Consider the following 18,786-nt stretch of genomic DNA (forward strand, 5'->3'; position numbering starts at 1 on the left):
ATATAAATAAATAAAGCGCACCGAGACTAACCTGTGATAACTGCTCAGCACTAATATTGATTAGGAAATGTAATTACAACTTGGATACTCTTATAAAACGGTACAACTACTATTATTGCTTGCAGATAAAATATGTCAAACAAATAATGCAACATATGATCAGTACCAGTATTCCAGATCCAACACATTGTTTCAGCTGTATCAGAGCTGTTATAAGTGACAATCATTACCAGCAACGTTGTTATGCTTATAGAATGCACAGAACATAAACCCAGATTATTGGTTTAATTACTCCTTTTCCAATGTCACAGACTCAGTTTATATGTAAATAAAGATGTTTTCTAACTCCACATTTGCAATCAGCAGGGGGGAGAGCAGAGCGCTTGTGAGCTGTCTCTTTAACGCGCGCTCCCGATCCTCCCTGCGCGCTCCCGCGCCTATATCTAGAGTGCATGGAGATGCCCGAGGCTCAGAGAGAGAGAGAGAGAGAGAGAGAGAGAGAGGGAGAGGGAGAGAAAAGGAAAAGGGATTGAGGTACAAGAGTACACAGGGACAGTCTAAGATCGGGCAGCGCGGCAGCTACCTTCCTCTGGTGTATGCTGGACTCCCCCATGGATATGACACCCTGTTTCTGATTTGGACTAATAACTATCCACTTTGATTTATTCTTATCTGTGTGCCATCTTCACTATTTCCCATCGGATCCTGCGAGTAACCCTGCACACATGTTAGTCCACGCGTACTCTGCTATGGTGAGTTGTGGGAAAGGGTGCAGGTGTTTTCCGCTTTAAACCTTAGAACTAGATTGTATTATAATATATGAAACGTTCTACCTATTTATATAGAAGGTGTAGTAACAGTACATGCCCGGCTAGCTGGCAGCTCTCTATGTTTTCTAATTGCTGCTATGCAATGCTGTTATTTTCCTTGGACAATTGCGAGTCTTGTAGAAGAGGAGGGTCATTTTGGGAAAAGCTGGCACTCAGACCTGGAGATATAGCTCAGTGACCAGCAATGACCATGCACTTGTAGTATCTGGAGGGTCTAATAATCCTGACAACTGCAGTTATGGGATTAGGCAGAAGGTAGGTCATATATTCCTGCTGCCAACAGTCTGAATATGGAGAGCGAGGAGAGAATTAGACAAGTCATATAGTGAACCTGAAATTATGTGTAAAGAAAATGTGGTTGGAATACACAGCATGTAGTTATACAGAATGGAACTAGAAACACCTTGGACATGCTAAAGTGTCAGCTCATGTACTCAGTGATACATCTAGTATTGGTATGGTAGCTCAATCCTTATCTGGTCGGATATGGTAGTCTAATCCTGTTCCTTGGTGTTTTGTAGGACCGCTCTGACCTGAATGGAGCAGCCAGTGGTGGTCGATTGTCCCAGCTCTCCTCACTCAACCAAGGGGCATACTCCTCGGCTCCCCCACTCTGTCACACCCCAGTATCTGACTTCCAGCCCCCATACTTCCCACCCCCGTACCCCCAACCTCCCTTATCTTACTCCCAGAGCCAGGAACCTGGGTATCCCCACCTGGGAGACCCCTACACCGGCATAAACCCCATCCACCAGCAGACGGCATGGCACACTCAGAGGAGCAGACAGGAGGAGGCCGGGCTGCTCTCTCAGGCACACAGGGGGCTCAGTCTGGACCCACGCAGAGACTATGTTCCCCGTCTCCTGTCCGGGTTGGGAGATGGTGGGCACAGCCTGGCAGAGAGTGCCCTGTCTATGCATGCACTTTCTCACCACAACATAGAGGACATGCAGGTAAGAGACCTCTACTCTTGTTATACTAGTCTCCTGTACAGGGCAGGCACAATACTACGAGTGTCACTCTGTTCCAGGGCGGCTAAGCAGCATGTCTCTGTTCAGCAAACACGTTTTATCCGATGTGTCTAATGCCTTTGTATCATTATTTCCTACACAAAATGTCACTTTCCATTGTACTGTAACTGCCTGTTGTTTGGAATCAGAGCACAATCAATAGATCTAAACTAATAATGTGAGGTTTCCTTTAATCATCCAATTGTAGTCTCACACTGGTCATACTGGAGGCTAAACGCTGGAGTAATTTCACCCTTAGCGGACCTTTAGCCCTGGGCTGTCCCCAAACTCAATAGACTTTACAGCTCCTTACAGCACACATGTCATTTTCCTTCACACTCTTTATAGTTCTAATGGAAAAAATACATTATTAGTAGTTGTCGGTGTAATTTACAGGAAACTACACGCTACGTATCTAGATTGTTACTTAATAAATGGTCTTCAGTATAATGGACAGATTAATATACATAGTTCATGCTTCAAAGTGTCCACTTATACCTTATTGAATATTTCTACAAGGGATAATTGAATTAAACCACTCAGCGACAATTATTTTACTGTCAGGCTTTTTTATGTCGGTTAATAAAGTTGGAACATAATATAAACACGCAAACACGCCAAAAATGTGACCGTATTTTAAATACGAATATCCAGTAACGGAAAAATAGTCTTTATGTATAGTATAGAAACATTTAATTATCAGCTGCATGAAAGTCAATAAAGTATAGATGCAATCATTCTTGAATGAAAGAAAAGTGCATTAATATATCAATATTTTCGTACTTATCGGACCTTTTACTTAGGTTTGCAATTTCGGAAGGAGTTCTGTATTACCGCTAATTATTTGTGCACCATAAGGAAAAAAAACAAACAAACAAAAAACCCACTTATTTTTGTAGCAAAGTGTGTAACTATCATAATTACTATATATATAATAAATACAGGGCGTCTAACTTAAATGTAATTAAAGTTATGACAAAAAAAGCTTCCTATTTCATTTAAAATTATTTCGTAAACACGTGTATTAATCGATTTGACAATATAACACAAAATAGTGTTCAAAGAATCCAAGTAATTGCTTACATTATAAATACCTCATCTTTTTGTTATTGAAATATTAATTAAGAGAACGTTATAGTGTTTTAACAGAGGACTGTTGCAGTATTGCTCTCATCCTTGTTTTCTCTGTAATTATCTAATTGGCATGGGAATTCGCAGAAAATTATTTAACCCTTTGATGGTATTTTCCTTTCCTGTTGAACCCTCGGGCAAAGGGATGTTTATTCATCAAGCAATGAAGCATAGAAACTTGTTTTTTTTTTATTTTTTATTCAGATACTGTATATAAGAGAAAACACTACTTTATAGGTACAGTCTTTTGTTTCGGGCTACCCCATCTGTAGGTTGTTCCAAGTGTACCTACCTTTCGCTGAATCATTACTGAGAAAATTGTGTAAATGTCTCGATGCGACAGTTCGTTTTATACAGGGAATTCATGGCGATCTTGTGATGAGCTCTTCTGTTTTTTATGTATGTTTAGATGTTATCATAATATTATAAAAGTACGTTTGCACTGCGATACTCTGTTATGTGGCCAAATGTTAAGCACTGATAATTGATTTAAGAAATAGCTGAGATTTTTGTACCTTTTAAATATGCACGTAATTAATATTATGTTAAATTGAAACATGCAATGACGACATAACAAAAGTATAATATACCTCCTAACAGACTGATATCTTTTATAATCATTGCAATTGTATACTTAATTATTTTACTTGGGATCATGAAAAATAAAAATCTGATTACTGCAAACTACAAACATTCTTTTTAGTTGATGTCTATGTGGCCAACAAACATACTCTTATTTTATTCTACCCCAATGCCAGTGTATACAGCAACTACAACAAACTGCTGACTTCTATATTTGTTGTCCATCATTGACAAACATATTTAGGGAGTATGTTATTACCTTTGCTGTCACTTCGGGACGTTCCAGATGTTATTTAATTAAGCCAACGTAAACAGTCGAAAAGTATGGAATTCCTTTCTGTCTTTACTATTATATATCTAATGCTATTTTAATTTATTTTTGTAGATAACGCACATGAAAAACGTAGAAGCATTATGTCTATCAGCCTACTATATTCCATAAAACATCCCATACATTGTGGGGGATATTCAATTGTTTGAAAAGTTGGTTGTGTGTCTGTTTTTCCCCCTGTCTATTAAATAGGGGGAAAAACAGACACCCAACTGACTTTTCAAACAATTGAATCCCCCCCAGAATGTCTAATTTTCAGTGTGTACATATAGATATGGATAAGTACATTTAAACAGAGCACCTATGCACAGGTGTTGCTAGATTTTAGATCACAGATTTCTGGGGTGAAAAAGAATGAAGCCATCGGGAGCAATTGGATTTGTGGAACAGTCAATGTGACAGATATTATGTTACTGTCGGGATCGTTAGATATTTACTTGTTGATATCGAGACATGTCTGCATTCATTCATAACAGTAATAAATAAACTACTAATAGCAACTTTAAAGTTCTTGCCAATCAAATGCCAAAAGAGTGCACGTATTTGCATTAACGTCGGGGATTGCAAACAAAAATCTGTATCCACAGCATAAAAATATTAATCAGCTATAAATGCAGCAACAAGAAATCATGATACATCAATAATGCAGCAGGCGCTATGATCACACATTTTTTTCTTTTTTCCCAGTTTATCAAAAATATGCCATTGTCATTATACACCCTGTGTTTTCATTGTCCTCTGCATAATGACAATATACTGATAGGACCGGCAGCTGTATGTCTTTTGAATACCTAGTATCGCCGCGATGACTGGCACTCCACCTTCTTCTACCCCCTAATATCCCCTCCAGTTGTGTGTTCTTTTTATGTATACTCTTATATATGTTACCTTTGTGAGCAGCTTTCTTTGCGCTGATCACTGTTTCCATATGTTTTAGGTGCTGGATGAATCTGGTGTCAGTTTACTGGATCAGTCTGTGATCAAGAAAGGTAAGCATACATATATGTTTTATGCTGGCTGCTTCCACATAGCTTATTCTCTAAGCTGCGAGGACTGGGCCTCAGCAGCAGGTTGCTGTTCCAGTAGGGCTGGGGTTGTGGTCCACGTATCACGCTGCTCCTGCCCTGATCTGCGTGGGTAGCATTCGTTGCTCTTTACCCGCAGTCTCCAGTCATTGTGTATCTCCGGTCACTTTATACATGTTATGTGGTCGTCAAACGCTTCCCATAAATGAAACGTTTGCTCCAGTACACGTTATAACCCCAGTACGCAGAAGGGACCGTTGTTACACAAAAGCCTGGACAATGCATGAAGTTCGTCGTTTTATTCTGGAACAGTCGTCCTCCACCTGCTATACTGAGTAATGCATGCTATGGCCTCAGTCTAGTGGATTTTGAAATAAAATCTAATTTGTTTGAGTTTCTCTTTTGAATGTTTATGACAAATTATAATTTTGACACTAGGATTCAATTTTATAGTATATCTTTTAAAGCAGGGAGATGCCATTAACCTGTTTTAAATATGTCCTCTTTACATTTGTAATATATTATTACTTTTCTCATGTATGATGGATGTTCAGCATTAATGTGCAGATTATAGAAATACATGTCTCAAGCTTGGTGGGTTTAGTTATATTAAAAGGCCAATATACAACATAGATTACATTTTATGTGATGAGCAGTAAATCATCTTTGGTTAGAATTTCTGAGAATAGTAAATTATCTATTTCCTAATAGTAGCCTAATGTGTGCAATAGTGGTCAATGTTTAATAATACTTTTCTACCACCTACTAAAGTAGAATTCTAATCAAATATAGGAACTTTTAATTTGACTTGGCTAGTGATTATTCTGTCATTTCAGTATTTAGAGATATTTGTCACCCAAAACGAAATGGATCAACAATGAAAATGATTCTGGAATACGTTATTAGACAGCGTTTCCTGAGCAAGATGCTGAAATCCCAGTCATTGTGCATAGTGAATGTGCTGTATGTTGCAGTTATTAACTGAGCAGTGCTACCCGTGATGTCAAAATCAGACAATGTGTTTATAAACCAGTATAGTTTTATTGCACATCACAGAATTTCTGTATGCTGTTTGGGAAGGTCCAGCATTGCTCACATACATAGTTGATTAATTCCTCTGGCCTTTGAGTTAGTAGCAAAAATGCACAGTTTAATGCTAATACCTCGGTTGTCTGTGTATGGCTAGTAAACTATCTTTCCCCCTCTTTTCTGCGCCTTGAAAACCTACTTTTTCAGTGGTCTTCAAATGTGGTCAGTTGAGTTCTACAGCAATTTGCTGGATGAGTAACACAGACAGGAAGTCTGTTTCTCTCCTGTGGTTGCAGAGTATGATCTGCCAGCCAGCTGTAAATTCATTTTTTTTTTAGATAACCCATATTTAGCTATTAAGGGCCTGAATTATTATATTGATACTTTTCAAGGTTGTTCAGAAAGATCATGCACGGTCCACCAATGTGCCCAAACATCTGCTAAAACATCTATCCAGTTAGAGTATAGTATTTCTCCTAGTGTCACCTCACTATAGAATGGACAGATCAGGAAGTCCAAATGCAGGAAAACAGACTTTTCAAGAATAAATGTCCTGCAAATGAAAAAATACCATGATCTCACTTATTGCAGACTCTGTAATGAATTGTATTAAGGCTCCAGAACTGTATGTAAATCCTTAGTAACCAACATTTGTATCCGGATAAAAAGAGATGGCTAGCACAAAAAATGACAACAGAGGCAGTGCTTCATCCTTGCATCATCCCCCTGCTGTGTGCTTACAGGCGCAGGATTTTAGGGAATACTTTTCCAATCTGTACTGTCTGCTTCAATTTCCTGCCTAGCCTCATGATCAAACCTCCGGCCTCTCACAGGGTCCCGGATTTTCCTATTAAAACTAATTACGGGAGACCAGTTTCATATCCCCAAATCCTCCTTTCTGTTCCCCATGCGTTTACTGCCTCATAAACCACTAACAATGTCACAACTAAGGACTTTCAGGGAGCTGATTAGGGGATGGTAGAAAATGGCTGTTCTTTACGCCGTTAACCCTTACCTTACCAAAGCAGAATATTCCAGCAGCGCAGGGTGTATTACATTATCATATACATCTTAGTCTTGCTCTCATCTTTCAAGATTAAAGAATTGCAACATTCTCCTTTTCCTGCCTGGGACCATGACTTGCAGCCCAGGTATAAAATGTCCCTGTACAACAAGTGTCACACCAATGGATTTTATACTGAAATCTGTGCCAGGAAATGTGCTTGTTTAGTTATGAAGCTGGATTCTAGCAGTATAGGCCAAAAGCAATTTGAAAATAGTTCTTGGCTCACACAATATGAACCACAGATGTTTATGGGTTTATTGGTTAACATGCGCCAAAAATTGCCTAGCTATACTGCAGTTTTTGTGCCATATTTATGGCGTTCAAGTATTCACAGCACAGTGTCAGCGAATACAATAATGTATTCTGCTATTTTTTTTATGCCCAAAAGTTACAATGCAATTCTGGCTTTTCACTTTGTCCTTCTTTATAAAACTTAATTCGGCATCAGTTTCTGTTCCATGTTTTCCCATAAAGATGGTAAAATAACAGCATGCTTGCTGTCCAGCTATATACATGACATTTTGCCAGGATTATTTCAGACTTGTTGGTTTCTTCTGTACTATGTGTCTGTACATATCATCCAGGGCACTGGATCAGTGTACACTAATATAATTGGGCAAATGCCTTTTACATGGTATATAAATGAGCCAGATAGACATTTTTAAGCTGTGTATATGTTTGGGAGACGTTAAACTTCCTTTATAAAGTGTTTAATTGGTTTATGGATCTGGAAGCAATTATTAGGGGCAAAGAAAGGCTTTTTTGTTTGGGGACAGACACAAGGACACTGATAAAATAAAGCCTGAATTACAATCTAAAGCTATGTGTACATGCATAGATATGATTCATCTATACAGTTATTTATCATGTAATTAGTCATTTAATGCCCCCTGTACAATAAGAAAAGATCACTGATCCAAAACCAATCTTTAAGAATTGTTTATTCAGCCCTCTGTATATCATTATCTGTATGCAGAACAATGTACACATCAGGGCTTCCGGATATGTCTCACATTGTGCATACTGGAAGCTGTCACTCTGCAGAAATCCCCACAAACCAGCAATATTAATGGCTGACATCCAATAGTTGTGGTTGTCTGTATATACAGAGGCCATGATGATCTTATAAAACATGGTCGCTTAGCAGTCTTTTGAAAGAACAGATCCTCATGTGAATATGACAAAGCTCATGTGTCTGTACACACATTGTGCAAATGTTTGTAGATGTGCTTTCACTTAATATCCACAGCAGCATGCACATAATCATGGGATAAAGGTGTTGTGTGCATTTAGCAATATCTTGCAGTCTTAGGTAACCAATGAGTAGGGCTGGTTTGAGGTTTGTGGGGGCCCCAGGGCAACTAACATGTGGGGCCCCCTACCAGTAAAACTGACAGTATGATATGCTGGCAGTGTTATTACAAAGTATAATGTGTAAATACTCCCAGCACCACAAATGTGTTACGCACTGTAGTGCCCCCAGTTCATATTGTGCCACTCAGAAACCCCAGATCACATATACCATAGTGCCCGCCAGGCTGGTGATGTAGCTATTTGTGGGGGTCTCTGGGTAACCGGCCAACTGCCTGTTAATCTGGCTCTGCGCGTGTCTAAAGCTTTGGTACTTAAAACCCCGTGTTCATTGCTTGTCAGCATATTGTAAGCTATGAAGGATAACTTTTAGTTTGCAAGCTCACAAGAGCAGGGACTTCTTTCCTCATGTTCCTTTCCTTTTCTTACTTACACTCTTATACTCCGTACTCCCTTTGATGGCACCTAACCCCGGGTTTTACACACTTGTCCTATACTGTGTTGAAATATAAGTGCTGTTTTCTTGTTTGCTCATTTGATTATGTACTGTGTAATGGGCGCTGCAGATCCCTTGTGGCGCCATATAAATAAAGGATAATAATAATAGTAATAATAATAATATTATTAATAATAATAATAATAATAATAATAATAATAATAGTAGTAGTAAAAAATGCATACTGTTAGAGAAGATATTATAAATTGTTCTATAGCAGGTAGACATTATCATCTATACCTAGTGGTATCCTGGAGTACTTTCCCAGTACATGGGTAGGCTACTGACCAGTATTTAGGGGTCATTTAGTTGTGATCTCTTTATTATGCTTATTTATGTAAGTGATAAACACTTTATTCTGTATGTACAGTATACTTTCCGTATATCCCGGTGTAGGAAGAACACACAAGCACCTCACTTTAAAAGCAGGATGCATTTCTTTGAAAGAACAAGCAACAGTTTTGTGAATGTGCAAAAACCCTGCAATACAAGTGCCGCATTTCCCGTGCCATTCCGTGGAATGCCATTCCTCAATATATACGTGAAATTGTATTTTGCAATCTTTTATTATCTGTTAACAGGGCTGGGAAAATTACCAATTAAATCATATGGGATATTTATGAAAAGTGTTGAAAAGAAAAGAAGTGGAAATTGTATCTGCCTTTGCTATATATTATTTTCAAGTAAATCATTTCAGACAAAGAACCTGCCTGCAGTGTCCTACTGTAAGATCACCTACAGGAAGGCTGCAGTGTCCAGAACAAATATATTTCCCATAAATATCGCTTTATCTGAAATATCTTCCTATGAGCTCTTTAAACTTTCCCATATATATTTGTAAATGTTATTATTAATGCTTTGTTTAAGCCTAAAGGAATTTTAGGTTTAGTAGTCCTTAACTTTCCACATTCATGAGATCCAAATGTATATAGCGAGATTTCTTTTAACTCGTATTTTGTTTAATCTCTCCTAGTTTTCTTAAAATTCTGTCCTATGTGTCTTCTGTTGCTTAAATATAATACAATTTCATTTATTTAAATGGTCCTTAAAAAAAAATATCCTTTCAGTTACATTTAGAACTATTTTAAACCAAATACAATGTGAGCAAGAAATATTTCCTTCCATAACTTCACATTGATGTAAACTTGTTTTAGTCTGCTGTAACTGTATGCCTTATGCAAGCTCCTTGTATACAACTATAATAAAGTTATACTGTCCAGATGTAAGCACTAAATCATTTACAAATATGAAATTGGGAACAGCCTGCAGGGTACACATGAAATTACAGGCAATAGTGCAAGACAACATGTCTAGGACGTCCAACCCACAGTGCTGCTTTCCATTTCCCAGACTCTATCCTTACCTTGTTGTGGAGCATGTGACTAGGTCCTACCATGGTGAACTCACCATCAATCCACTAGTGACTAGGACTGTGCACTGCACATTGTATGGTTCCATATTGGGCCAAGATCTTTGTGCGGTTGGGCCCGACTGCCCTTGCCACCGGCATCTGCTAAGATTATGTATAAGGGACATAAAGGGTTATTCAGAAAACAGAAAAAAATCAGACATTTACTATACTTGTCTAACTTTTGCTAGGTAACTGCAGATCTGTCGTTTTGTACTATATTACTAAATACTCAGTTTATCGTCTGTCTCTCCGCTCTATCTTCTCTGTTATGCTTCCTTTTATAGTTTATATAACATTACATGCTGAAATACCCTCTGATGTGTGGTGGATTGCATTAATGCAACCATGCTACCAAACCTAAATATTAACGTGCTCTTTGATATGCATGGTGCTTGGTGCATAGATAAGAAAGGATGCCCCTTTCACACTACAGGTATGTCTCCTTGTTGTTGTAAGACACTTCCAATCCTAGAGGTGCTTTGTAAAGCCAAGAAGCAAATCAGATGGCTGGTCCCGCCTGACTCAGTAATGTGCACTGGAGTGCCCTTTCTAGTAATGCCTCTTGCATTAGGGATCAGACATCCAACAATCCAGCAAGATAACTAAAATGCATCACATTTTTTGAGTTATTCTCAATTGTTAAGTCAGAAATAAAATCACACTACATTACAAGACTTTAATCCTGATCATGGTATATATGTCCCATCAGACATCAATACACAGTTTCCCCAAGGCTAAGCTAATTGAAGAATTTAGGTCACTTATGTTTATTTTTAAAAACATTTAGGTGGAAGTGTTATGAACAGTAATTTGTCAAAATCGCTGATTTTGTCAGAATTTTGCGGTGGGAATTAAAGCAGCAGCTTGGTTTTTTTCTTAAAAATTTGCAGCTTTACTTCGCAAAGCAAAAAATGCCCCAAATAATGTTATTTAGACAAATCTCTTTTTATTACATCTTCCTCTGGGGGTAATTCAGAGTTGATCGCTGCAGGAACTTTGTTAGCAGTTGGGCAAAACCATGTGCACTGCAGGGGGGGGGGGGGGGGGGGGGGGGCAGATGTAACATGTACAGAGAGAGTTAGATTTGGGTGGGTTGTGTTCAAACTGAAAACTACATTGCAGTGTAAAAATAAAGCAGCCTGTATTTACTCTGCACAGAAACAAAATAACCCACCCAAATCTAACTCTCTCTGCACATGTTATATCTGCCCCCCCTGCAGTGCACATGGTTTTGCCCAACTGCTAACAAATTTGCTGCTGCAATCAACTCAGAATTACCCCCTCTGTCCCAATGTGATGGTTGGGTCATGTGCATCAACCCTCTCCTTTCTTTTAAATATCAGCATATACCCATGTGCGCCAACCCTCTCCTTTCCTTGTATTATTAGCATATACCCATGTGCATCAACCCTCTCCTTTCTTTTAAATATCAGCATATACCCATGTGCACCAACCCTCTCCTTTCCTTGTATTATTAGGATATACCCATGTGCGCCAACCCTCTCCTTTCCTTGTATTATTAGCATATACCCATGTGCGCCAACCCTCTCCTTTCCTTGTATTATTAGCATATACCCATGTGCGCCAACCCTCTCCTTTCCTTGTATTATTAGCATATACCCATGTGCGCCAACCCTCTCCTTTCCTTGTATTATTAGGATATACCCATGTGCGCCAACCCTCTCCTTTCCTTGTATTATTAGCATATACCCATGTGCGCCAACCCTCTCCTTTCCTTGTATTATTAGCATATACCCATGTGCGCCAACCCTCTCCTTTCCTTGTATTATTAGCATATACCCATGTGCACCAACCCTCTCCTTTCCTTGTATTATTAGGATATACCCATGTGCGCCAACCCTCTCCTTTCCTTGTATTATTAGCATATACCCATGTGCGCCAACCCTCTCCTTTCCTTGTATTATTAGCATATACCCATGTGCGCCAACCCTCTCCTTTCCTTGTATTATTAGCATATACCCATGTGCGCCAACCCTCTCCTTTCCTTGTATTATTAGCATATACCCATGTGCGCCAACCCCCTCCTTTCCTTGTATTATCAGTATATACCCATGTGCGCCAACCCTTTCCTTGTATTATTAGCATATACCCATGTGCGCCAACCCTCTCCTTTCCTTGTATTATTAGAATATACCCATGTGCACCAACCCCCTCCTTTCCTTGTATTATCAGTATATACCCATGTGTTCCAACCATCTCCTTTCCTTGTATTATTAGCATATACCCATGTGCGCCAACCCTTTTCTTTCCTTGTATTATCAGTATATACCCATGTGAGCCAAATCTCTCCTTTCCTTGTATTAGCAGCATATACCTATGTGCACCAACCCTCTCCTTTCCTTGTATTATCAGTAAATACCCATGTGCGCCAACCCTCTCCTTTCCTTGTATTATCAGCATACTGTGTGCCCAAGTGCGCCAACCCTCTCCTTTCCTTGTCCCTTTCCAGTCTATATAGTTTTATGGGTTATGGTATTTCCCTCCAACAAAATCCTAGTCATGTTTGATTAATTTATAAACTAGATAAAAAAAATAAAAAAAATATATATATATAATTGCAAAACTTCTTAAAGAGGATCCATGCATGTAATACTGCATAGGCACAGCAAGTGTTATCTTATTCTTATAATCTAAATTCCTCAAACAGAGTCTAGCAAGTGATTGCAAGCTCTTTGGCATATATTTTGGAACAACCTTAACTGTATTATGCTCAATTTAGGTGTGAGAAATCGCATTACCTTTCCTGCATATTATCACTTTATACAGAAGTCTGTTCTTTTCTGGCCCCAAGTGGATCCCGTTAGACGGAGCCTTCCCTTGATAGATGTAGCGATGGAGATGGTAGAAAAGAGAAGGGGGAGTAATTTCTCACATTACACAAACTCTGGGGACCGAGATGTATCAATTAAAGCATTACACCTGATGTAATGTATCCGCCCTTTCCCGTCCTCAGGCCTGTGAATTGGGTTGTACAACACTCTGCAATGATGTTATCAATTGAATAATAAAGCTCTATGATGTGTTATATTCCTAATATAACTGTACTTTACTGAATTGGCTGGTTTAAACTAGAGATGAGCGGGTTCGGTTTTACTCGGTTTTACTCGGTTCTCAAAACGGCATCTAATTGGCTCACGGATGTCACGTGTTTTGGATAGCCAATAAGATTCGGTTTTGAGAACCGAGTAAAACCGAGTAAAACCGAATCCGCTCATCTCTAGTTTAAACCACCTTTTTTTATTATGCTGTGACTATAGGCTTCAAAGCCTTGAAACTGATGGAACTGAAAAGGCCTTTAAATTAGTGTTTTTATTCAGTGCTAATCCGTGTGTGTGTGTGTGTGTGTGTGTGTGTGTGTGTGTGTGTGTGTGTGTGTCTGAAAAGTGCTTTTGCATTTTCAATTCTGTATTACTATTCAGATTTATTTAATTATACGTAATAAGTAGGACCAACGCTTAACATTAACTTATTTTCAGTTTCATCTATCTATGAGTGTACGTTATATGTATTAATATGTTTAGTCAATCTACATATATTATTCAGATGTAATAGGAATAATAAACTGTAAAACATTGGTTTTATTGAAAGATGTAAAATAAATCATATCAAAGCCAAATAACTTTGGATTGTTAATGTTACATGGTTAAAAAAGAAAAAAAAAAAGAAAAAGAAAAAAAACACCCTTTTTATTCAACCCTGATATGCTGCCTATAACACTGCGGCCTGTGGGTGTTGAAGCGGGACAATGGTGGTCATTCCGAGTTGTTTGCTCGTTGCCGATTTTTGCTATGCTGCTATTTGTTGCTAAATGCGCATGGTACGCAGAGCGCATGCGCTTAGTTATTTAACACAAAACTTAGTAGATTTGCTGTTGTTCGTGCGGCGCTTTTCAGTCGCACTGCTGATCGGTGAATGATTGACAGGAAAGGGGCGTTTCTGGGTGGTAACTGAGCGTTTTCCGGGAGTGTGCTAAAAAACGCAGGCGTGTCATGCAAAAACGCGGGAGTGTCTGGAGAAACGGGGGAGTAGCTGGCCGAACACAGGGCGTATTTGTGACGTCAAACCAGGAACTTAACGGACTGAGGTGATCGCAATCTAGGAGTAGGTCTGGAGCTAATCAGAAACTGCAAGAAAATATTTAGTAGCAATTCTGCTAATCTTTTGTTCGCTATTCTGCTAAGCTAAGATACACTCCCAGAGGGCGGCGGCCTAGCATTTGCAATGCTGCTAAAAGCAGCTAGCGAGCGAACAACTCGGAATGAGGGCCCATGTCCGAATAGCACCACTGTCCAGCTGGAACCAGGACAGTTGGGAGGTGTGGCAAATGAAAAGTAACTAACTAAGAATGTATCCGCTGCATAAATAGTTCAAAGTGTGGTTCATTCTAGCCATGAAAGTATCAGACTAGGCAGGTACTTAGGGCACACTACATATGATTCAAGGGGCAGGATGAGCAATAGAAGTGCTCAAGGAAACAACATGGAAAAACAAAGGTACAGTAGGTTGAATTGGAAAAAGATATTGAGCGGGATTGAGAAGAAGGGGGGCTGTGGCAGTATGGAGACACATGTATTGCATGGTAAAACAGATTAATAACAGGAGTGACTTACCGCAAAATGAGTGAGGGCAGAAAGAAATAATATTAGTAGTCACAATAGTCAATGTTAAGCACCAGTGTGTAGAATTACTAGCTGAAGTTGCAGTATGATGGAATGGAGAAGGAGCATGCGGGAGGTGCAGTGCTTGATAACTTGTGGCATTATAATGTTACAGCTGCAACTTGTTTGTGGATTGTGGAAGCCGGCACAATGCATTGTACAAGGCTGCATGGAGCAGCACATTTTCAGTGTAACCTCATTGAATTACACCTTCTACATGTACTAATTTCTCAGTTCAGAGGGAACATTGACAGAGATATGGATAATGTCGACATAAGGTACACTTTACAAAGATCTTTAAAAACATTTCTGTCACTCAGTAGTTCACAATCCCGCAGAACAGCTAAAATGTATATATATATATATATATATATATATATATATATATTAATATAAAAGAAATGAATCAACCTGGCATGCATGCTAATAGTTTTATGCACAATTTATACTCAATTTCTTATTTTAAATTTTCTAGTAAGAGGTATCTTCTTACGATCTCTCTCCCGCTCCATCCATCTGGCTCCCAAAACTGACATGTGCCCATGTGAAAAAGTTCCTCCATTACCCTCTGGAACATAACCTGCAGGGACAGCGGTTAACACTACTGCTGTTCTGCAAGTCATAGTTAATACATAAGGGGGAAGGGGGACATTTCTGTAAAAATTAAAAGGTTTGTTGCAAGATGGACTGTTAATTATTAATAAATAGTTCTCTAATTTAGTGTCTCAGAGGCCTGACGAGAGTTCTGGTACCTTTCATTATATACATTTTATATGACATCTAGATGACGGACTTACGGATTTCATACAGTGGCTAATATATTTCAGTTTCTGTATACTCTGTGTCTGACATCCACCAAGCTACCTACCCCTACCTCTTGAAACCCCCCCAATTTTCCTTTTTTTTTTTTGTATTTGTTGGCCAATGCGACAAATTAAATATGGCCCTTTCGTACACCAGCATTGATAACCCGTAATTTAGTGCAACTCCATAAAACAGACTCCTAACACCTTCGGTTTTTAACACTAACATTCCCAGCACACAAAATTTAGAGGGAACACTGGCTGGACTGAATTCTATGTCACCGGGGAGTTTGTGCGAATCAGCAATATTTCTATGAATTGAAATGGACCAAACCAATTTGCTTATTTCTGTTGCTGCTTATAATGTACACCCACATAAGTAACTTAGGGGAACATTTACTAAGCAGTGATAAGAGTGGAGAAGTGAGCCAGTGGAGAAATTTCCCCATCAACCAATCAGCAGCTCTGTATCATTTTATAGTATGCAAATTATAGATGTTACTTCAGTGCTTATTGGTTACCATGGGCAACATCTCCACTGGCTCACTTCTCCGCTCTTATCACTGCTTAGTAAATGTACCCCTAAAGCAGAGATTTAATGCATCTGAAGTTTCTTTTACATTCCTCCCTGCGAGACAGTTGTGATAGATAAGATGTGATTTATGTAAAGTGCTGTTGGTATTTTCCAACCTATCTTCTTTTAAGTGATTGGAACTTAATAAATTGGTCCCTTTCATGGGTTCAGTGCTTCTAACACCCCCACTCCAAAAAAAAAGTGTCTTCGTCTCTTATCCATGTCTTCAGAGCTCTGAAAATCTAAAAAGTGCACTAAAAAAAAAAACCCTACAGACAGTACTGGTGATTTACCAAAGGTGTATGTTCCGCCCAACGGGATAGATCTGAGTTTGCGTCCAACCGCCCAATCAGATTAGGGTAAAAAAACACCTTTTTGTACTTGGTTAACCTCAGCATATGGGTGAGGTGTTCTGAGTGCTGTGCTGTAGTTTATTAATAAACTGTTGTTCATTCTAGTGTACTTGGGTGACAGTGTAGTGTACCAAAGATTGATGTTGTAGGTTCAGTGCTTTATGTATTATTAATGCTTTGCTTGCAGCTATAGCTTATAAATGAATGCTACCTAAATTGTTGTGCACTTATTGACTCCATGTGACATGATACACAAACACACCAAGGAGCAGCAGTCAGCTCTTACTTCCCTTATTATACCTGATCAGTACACTGCAGTGACTGACAACACCGTTGCAAACAAAAAACCCTACCATTGCTTAAGTTTTGTATGTTTCCAGAAGGTCACACAAGGCTAAGCTCGCCTGTATTTCATAAAGCGTATTGTATGTAAATAGTATAAAGATATTGCATTTAACCTCCAATAACTACCAATAATAGCAATCAGAGTTGGGTCTTGGTGCAACTGCTTTCTCAGTAATGTAATTTCTTTGGCATTTTTAGCAATGGAAGCAGTCCAGATTTTTAATGGCAGGGGATAAATAGCTGTTAGTCACACTATAAACCGCTCTTTCCTTTATGACAGGGAAGTGTTTTTTTATCCTTGTTACCTGATGGTTTGGAGCCTCAGTGAATAGATCGCAGCCCCTATAATTGTCAGGCACAATTAAGTTGCTGGTTTACCCATTATGGTGCTGCTCTTGCATCATCCACGCTCACCTGGCTGCATGAAATTATTCATGGCAGGAAGCACAACGGCATGTTGTTTTATCCCAAAATATAAGTTCCGTCTGTATTGCACCGATGATTCTGATATGTGGCTACATGAAAATAAAATATAACATTTATTATGCATTATAACCTGCTTTTTTCAACAATGTTATTGAGGTAATATTGAAATATTCCTAATGTGAAAGGCTGAACAACATCACACATTATACAAATTCTTAGGGGGGTATTTATCAAAGCTCACAGAGAGATAAAATTGTGACAGATAACGTACCAGCCAATCAGCTTCTGCTTTTACAGGCTGTGTTTGAAAAATGACAGGAGCTGATGGCTGGTCGATTATCTCCCACAATTTCCTCTCTCTCTAAGCTTTGATAAATACTCCCTTGTTTTAAAGAAGTTCTGAGACTTTTTTCTGCATGTCTGCATTGCTGAGCTGTAGTCATAGATGTATCTATCAGCATAATTGTGGCGTAGTTTTATAGAGCTGTATTTGTACTTTCCTTTCCTTGCTTATGTCAATTTATATTATCTTTGTTCGCTGCATTGGCTTTATATACTGTACGATGTAATATAAAATCCTGCTTTATGTTAGTTACAATGTACATGAACTTTCCCACACAGGGATTAGGCCCTGCAGTATAATTCATTTTCAGTCCCTGTTGTTTAGGGGGTAATTCTGAGTTGATAGCAGCAGCAAGTTTGTTAGCAATTGGGCAAAACCATGGCCCTCATTCCGAGTTGTTCGCTCGCAAGGCGATTTTAGCAGAGTTGCTCACGCTAAGCCGCCGCCTACTGGGAGTGAATCTTAGCATCTTAAAATTGCGAACGATGTATTCGCAATATTGCGATTACACACCTCGTAGCAGTTTCTGAGTAGCTTCAGACTTACTCGGCATCTGCGATCAGTTCAGTGCTTGTCGTTCCTGGTTTGACGTCACAAACACACCCAGCGTTCGCCCAGACACTCCTCCGTTTCTCCGGCCACTCCTGCGTTTTTTCCGGAAACGGTAGCGTTTTTTCCAACACGCCCATAAAACGGCCTGTTTCCGCCCAGAAACACCCATTTCCTGTCAATCACACTACGATCGCCTGAGCGAAGAAAAAGCCGTGAGTAAAAATCCTAACTTCATAGCAAATTTACTTGGCGCAGTCGCAGTGCGGACATTGCGCATGCGCACTGAGCGGAAAATCGCTGCGATGCGAAGATTTTTACCGAGCGAACAACTCGGAATGAGGGCCCATGTGCACTGCAGGGGAGGCAGATATAACATTTGCAGAGAGAGTTAGATTTGGGTGGGTTATATTGTTTCTGTGCAGGGTAAATACTGGCTGCTTTATTTTTACACTGCAATTTAGATTTCAGTTTGAACACACCCCACCCAAA

At 39.1% G+C, this 18,786-nt stretch overlaps 1 protein-coding gene across 1 annotated transcript in view; it reads left to right on the forward strand.

Annotated features, from left to right (window-relative positions):
* Positions 1–508: 508 nt before the first annotated feature.
* Positions 509–18,786, forward strand: part of TFAP2E (transcription factor AP-2 epsilon) — a 50,109-nt gene continuing 31,831 nt past the window's right edge. Inside the window, exons 1-3 of the mRNA XM_063954453.1 lie at positions 509–752; positions 1,352–1,783; positions 4,822–4,873. Coding sequence (XP_063810523.1) covers positions 726–752; positions 1,352–1,783; positions 4,822–4,873 — 511 coding nt within the window. The 5' untranslated portion in view covers positions 509–725. The remainder of the gene's footprint in view (positions 753–1,351; positions 1,784–4,821; positions 4,874–18,786) is intronic.

This window comes from Pseudophryne corroboree, chromosome 2, assembly GCF_028390025.1.
Source record: "Pseudophryne corroboree isolate aPseCor3 chromosome 2, aPseCor3.hap2, whole genome shotgun sequence".
NCBI classification, from domain to species: Eukaryota; Metazoa; Chordata; class Amphibia; order Anura; family Myobatrachidae; genus Pseudophryne; species Pseudophryne corroboree.